General features: G+C 33.9%; 1 protein-coding gene across 1 annotated transcript; it reads left to right on the top strand.

Annotated features, from left to right (window-relative positions):
* Positions 1-1,557: 1,557 nt before the first annotated feature.
* LOC108816375 (protein ENHANCED DISEASE RESISTANCE 2-like) lies at positions 1,558-5,765 on the top strand. Its single transcript, XM_018588951.2, has 16 exons — positions 1,558-1,736; positions 1,827-1,983; positions 2,160-2,234; positions 2,322-2,375; positions 2,463-2,528; positions 2,599-2,785; positions 2,865-2,911; positions 2,984-3,084; positions 3,280-3,440; positions 3,515-3,586; positions 3,664-4,103; positions 4,182-4,409; positions 4,515-4,667; positions 4,935-5,174; positions 5,258-5,359; positions 5,442-5,765. The coding sequence occupies exons 2-16, from the start codon at positions 1,831-1,833 to the stop codon at positions 5,529-5,531; spliced, it is 2,169 nt and encodes a 722-aa protein (XP_018444453.2). The 5' UTR covers positions 1,558-1,736; positions 1,827-1,830; the 3' UTR covers positions 5,532-5,765.
* The last annotated feature ends 249 nt before the right edge of the window (positions 5,766-6,014 follow it).

Below are 6,014 nucleotides of genomic sequence, written 5' to 3'. Positions count from 1 at the left end.
ATTAGATCGTGTGTTTGTTTCTTGAGAGAAAGAGAGAACAACCAAAATAACCGAGAAAACTAAAGGGAAGAGGAGTGAATTGAATTATATTAAAAACATAATAATAACAATAAAGAAATTGTGTAAAATTGAGAGTGGCAGATTGGTGGACAGGTAAATCTTAACGTGATCACTACACTATTTCTTATGTCTCTATTCATTCTTTTGCCTCTTTCTTTAATAATTAACATCACCAAATATGGATACTCTGCCATGAGTTTGGACATTGTGAAAATTAACAGGTACAATCATGCTCTAACCAGATTCTTACCACATTTTGTTGCCTTGACAAAAAAGTGTATATCAAAGTTGAGATTGCGGTTTTAGAATTTTTTTTTGATAAATTACTGTTTCTTTTAAATACTGGGAATAAAAAAGTGAAAGAAGATTCATATAGTCCCTTCAAATAAGAAGATAGCACAATGGTTTTAGCCTTTTACAGCATGTTTAACGCCAAAAACCCTTCATTGTCCCTTAAGTGGGCCATAGAGAAAAAAGAAAGAGAGAGAGAAAAAACAACAGATGAAACACAAGAAGCATCGACACATGCAGTAAAAGAGTAAGGGACGTTCCTTCCTGCGCTTAACTAAGGTATGTTCTTTCTCTTTTTTCTTTTTTTCTTTTTTTCTTTTATTTTAATTGCAATTACTTTTAAGAACCCTTCTTAAGGCACATCAATAAACATGCTCTTAGGTAATTATGATGCTTTTCCCTACCCAATATTTTAGATAATTTTGTGGGTCAATATAGTCAAAAATATGTTAGGCCATATGACACTATTGATGGACGAGGCTCAAAGCCTTCTTTTTTTTTTTAATAAGATGAATTTGTGTTTCTTTTGACAAAAAGAGAGAGAGAATTTCTGTTTAGAGTATGTAACAACAAATAATTGGTTGTATTCGATCTAGAATCTAGAATTTGAAATTGATTTATTCTTATAATTTAATTTAATTTGGTTAAATCATTCAAGAAAATCATATATATATATGACTAGTTTTAGCATTTTATTAAAATTTGACCAAAATAATTTAAAACACAAATTAAAATATTTTCAATAATATTAAATTTCTAGAAACACTAAAATTTCTAGAAACACTCTAAAAATCACAAATTGAAATATTTTCAGTAACATAATATTTCAAAATACTTTGTGAATTCACAAGTTTAATAAAACTAGATTTTGAGTGACTTTAAAAAAATCATATTTAAAAAGTGGATTTTTCATTTTAATACAAATCACTTCAAAATATCAAGGGAATGCATCCATTGTGTTTCTTTCTTTGTCGCTGTTTTAGTTGTGGAATGTGTTGGACATTTGTTTCTCCTCACTGGTCAGTCATTCACCTTTCGATTTAAGGACTCTCGGAATTGTCAAAACGAACGGCAGATTTAAATAAAAGAGGCTAATTATAGAATTTAAACATAGCCAATCATTTAGCTTCTCATAAATAGCAAGCCATTTTTAACCATCAAAATTAAAAAGTTTATATCCAAACGAAATAAAACAGCACTAAAAAGAAAAGAAGAAGAAGAACATAACAAAATAAATAAACAAAACTTCCTTTGCAACTGATCTTTCCATACCACTTTCGGTTCTCTGGTTCGCTAAGGCGGAATCAGAGAATCGCTTCAAGCTAAGCATTCGAGGCACAACAAGTTTTGTTCGAATCGTTTACGGAGAAGAAGCATTTCAAGTGGTAAATAAAATCATTCCTGGTGATTTTTAATTTTTCTTTTTAATTTTGAATTATTTTATGAAATGCAAAACTAAGAACAAGTTTGTGTAGTAAAATGGAAATGTCTCAAACCGACGGAAGAATGGAAGGTTGGCTTTACACCATCCGACATTACCGGTTTGGTCTTCAATTCTCTCGTAAACGATATTTTCTTCTTCTCGACAACAACCTTAAAAGCTTTAGATCAGTACCATCAGATCAGAATGAGGTTTATCTTCTTTTTTTTTCTTTTGCACTTCCTCATTTTGTTTTGTGTTATGTTCGACAGCCTCATTTAGTATATTGAGAGATTTACGTGTAGATTCAAGATATTGACATGAACAAGTGATGTGGAATAAACGGATGAAAATGGGATATCTTCATGTTCTTTTTTTTTCTGTATAGGAGCCTGACAGAAGAGCATCTCTAGACTGTTGTATTAGGGTCACTGACAATGGAAGAGAGAGTTTCCATAGAAAGGTACCAAGTTTTGGATACTGATAGTAATTAAGCTACAAATCTCTATTTTTTACGCTTTGTAAGTATTTTTGTCATGCGTTGTCTCAGATCCTATTCATATTTACACTTTACAACACTTCAAATCATTTGGATCAATTGAAGGTTTGTTTGGAAGTTATTTTCTATATATCTCATTTTTTTATTCTTATTTCTGTTATAATAATCAGTTAAGTTTTTAACTCTCAACAGCTAGGAGCAAGTAGTCCTGAAGAAGCAGCCAAATGGATCAGATCATTACAAAATGCTTCACAAAAGGTTCTTTAATTCTTATTACATTAGATATATTATAAAATCTGAGACTTATACAGTGTATTTATCTTTTCAGGGGTTTCCTTTTCCGGATTGTGATTTTGTATCTCATGCTGAGAAAGGACTTGTGAAGCTTGATCTATCCAAGAGGACACGCCGCAAAGTTTCAGTAGATTGGACAAATTACTCATCATTGAATGTTGAAACAATAGCACCTGATGTCATTGCTCCTTCTCCATGGAAAATATTTGGATGCCAAAACGGTAAGAAAATACAAATATATTTTGTAACAAACTTGTGAGTCAAGAAACCGTTGGCCTTACCTAGCTTTTGAGTTTTCAGGTTTGCGCCTTTTCAAAGAAGCTAAAGACTGGGATTCACGTGGAAGGGTAATTTTTATTTTGTTCGGTTACAAGAATCATAATTGGTTATCTTAACTTAGATATTTCTTTTTCTTGCAGCATTGGGATGATCATCCTGCAATAATGGCAGTTGGGGTCATTGATGGTACTTCAGAGGAGATCTTCAATACGTTAATGTCTCTTGATCCTTTAAGATCAGAGTAAGCTCTATAACTATGACCTGACAGCATTGGTCTAGTAGTTGAGATTTTATCCTACTAGATGGACTCTATTTTCATTGATCTTCCATTTTGACCACTACTATACATACCTTGACACGCAAGAAACCCAATTTTCTATATAGGTTTAGAGATTAATCTAGTATTTAACTTAGGGTTTACATGACTGTATTGTAGATGGGACTTTTGTTTCTACAAAGGCAGAGTGGTGGAGCATCTTGATGGACACACAGACATAATCAATGTCCAGTTATACAGTGATTGGTTGCCATGGGGTATGCATCGAAGAGACTTATTGCTGAGACGTTACTGGAGAAGGGAAGAAGATGGAACCTACGGTTAGATAAATTCTTGAGATTTTCAATCTTTTGAATCTCCAGGTTTATAAACTTCTTAACCTTGAATATCACAGTGATACTTTGCCACTCTGTTTATCACAAGAAGTGTCCACCAAGGAGGGGATACGTTCGCGCTTGTGTCAAAAGTAAAGTTTCTTACCTCACAATCTAATAAGGTTTTGCGTTAAAGTTCCATATCCAAAGTTCTGCATTTGGAACGTAGGTGGTGGCTACGTGGTGACTCCGGTAAGCAAAGGGAAACAATCACTAGTAAAGCATATGGTAGCCATTGATTGGAGAAGCTGGAACTTATACATGAGACCGTCTTCTTCAAGATCCATAACCATACGTGTGGTTGAGACACTTGCGGCGTTACGCGAAATGTTCAAAGCGAAACAAGGACATGGCTTTGCTGAGTTCGTCTCAGGGGAATTCTTAGAAACCAAATCCTGCTTGTCTAAGATCAACAGTAGACCCCTTATAACAGAAGCCAAAAGGGTTGATCTAGCGCTTGTGAAGGCTGATGAAATGGAGAAACCTTCTTCAGCAGGCAACAGTTTGATGGACTTGAATGATGTTTCTGATGAATTTTTTGATGTTCCTGAGCCCTCCGAGTTTGACAGCTTAATTGATAACTCTCCCTTTTCACAAGGACACTCTCAGGTAACACTATTTTCACTAGTTGTGTTGCTTGTGGCCTTGTGGGCCAAAGTAAGTTTGAAAGTTGTGTGTGTGTTTCAGCTCAAGATGCCATCACCAGCTGGTATTGTCAAGAAACTTCAAGATTTAGCCAATAATAAGAAAGGATATATGGATTTACAAGAGGTCGGTATGGATGATAAGACCACATTCTTCTATGGAGCCACTCTTCAAAAAGACCCAAATCTTACTATGCCTTGTAGTTGGTCTACCGCGGATCCATCTACATTCTTAATTCGTGGAGAAAATTATCTAAAAAACCGACAAAAAGTAATACTATTTGCTTGATACAAAAATATGTTTGTGTTCTTGAAATTTCTATAAATGTAATTCAACACATATGATAATGATGTTGGTACTACGTAAACTATATAGGTAAAGGCAAATGACACATTGATGCAAATGATTGGAGCAGATTGGATAAGTTCTGATAAGAGAGAAGATGATCTTGGTGCACGACTAGGAGGTCTAGTTCACGAATATGCAGCTAAAGGAGGTCCAGAGTTTTTCTTCATTGTAAACATGCAGGTAACTTTGAGATAAACTGTTATTTCAAAAAAAAAACTTTGAGATAAACTTATAATACTCTAAAGAGTCATTGAAATTATTAATAGAGGGTCGGTTCTAACCGAATAAAGCATTCCTCATACTCCCCAAATTGTAGAGAGTCGTTATATATAAATCGCATGGGCTTTAAATTGTGAAATTTTTTTTATTAAGATTAACTTAAAAATATTTATGGTCTCCTAAATCTTAGATCCAAACACTAACTAATATCCAATGTATATACATTAGGTCCCTGGTTCAGCTATGTATAGTCTAGCATTGTACTATTTGCTGAAAACTCCATTAGAAGAGCATCCTTTGTTAGAGAGTTTTGTGAATGGTGATGACGCTTATCGCAATTCGCGATTTAAACTCATCCCTCACATCTCCAAAGGTTCATGGATTGTGAAACAAAGTGTTGGCAAGAAAGCTTGCTTGGTGGGTCAGGCACTTGAGATTCGTTACACCCGCGGAAAGAATTACTTGGAGGTAAAAGATAAAATCAAAATATATTTTACATGTTATCTTTGCTAACAAAATCATAATGTTTTTGAGCCTTGTTTCTTTCTCAGCTTGACGTTGATGTCGGGTCTTCAACTGTTGCAAGAGGTGTAACCAATCTTGTTCTTGGGTATCTTACCAATTTAGTTATAGAAATGGCTTTTCTGATACAGGTAAAGCAAATGCTCTTAATTTTTTTGAACTATAAGATTTATTATTATGGTAAATTTTGATGCTTCAACACGGATTATGCAGGCAAATACAGAAAATGAACTACCAGAACTGCTACTAGGGACTTGTCGACTTAATTATCTAGATGTTTCAAAATCTGTACAAGAAAGATGAGACATCCCGAAGAATAAACAATAATGCAGGAGCAAGGGATGTATTTTTTGTTCCTTTCCTATGTAAAAGCTGTGTTTTTACTGTGTTTCTTTTACCATTCTTTATTACGTTAACTCGTTTATACAGTCAAACTAAGGTATAGGAAGAAATAACCTAGTCTGGTTCTCTGTGTTACCTGATCCAACATTGGGTTAATAAACTTGTTAAAAAGAATAAGATCCCACAATAGCCACACAGTTCAGTGTTTTGCAATATAAAAACTGGAAAGAATTACTTGAGCAACAATCAACAGCTCCTCTTCTCTCACAAGAAACTCTAATTTTTTGCTGATTTGCATTCAATCTCAAGAAACAAAGACAACTGATAAGTGTTCCTATATGCACTAAACGATAACATATCCAGACTAGAATTGGTCTCTACTAAAACTTCGAAGTGTCAAAAATAGGTTATGCCATTTCAATTAAAATATTAAAAAGAATTTTA

The sequence above is a fragment of the Raphanus sativus genome, chromosome 7 (genome assembly GCF_000801105.2).
Source record: "Raphanus sativus cultivar WK10039 chromosome 7, ASM80110v3, whole genome shotgun sequence".
Lineage (NCBI taxonomy): Eukaryota > Viridiplantae > Streptophyta > Magnoliopsida > Brassicales > Brassicaceae > Raphanus > Raphanus sativus.
This window is presented reverse-complemented; position numbering and strand designations above follow the sequence as displayed.

What these genes read in the sequence shown, in the direction of transcription:
- LOC108816375 (XM_018588951.2), top strand. Translation starts at nt 1,831, where the DNA reads ATGGAAATGTCTCAAACCGACGGAAGAATGGAAGGTTGGCTTTACACC. An exon ending in GGAAGAAGATGGAACCTACG is followed by an intron (nt 3,441 to 3,514) that starts GTTAGATAAATT and finishes TGAATATCACAG; the next exon opens with TGATACTTTGCCACTCTGTT. An exon ending in CGTTCGCGCTTGTGTCAAAA is followed by an intron (nt 3,587 to 3,663) that starts GTAAAGTTTCTT and finishes TTTGGAACGTAG; the next exon opens with GTGGTGGCTACGTGGTGACT.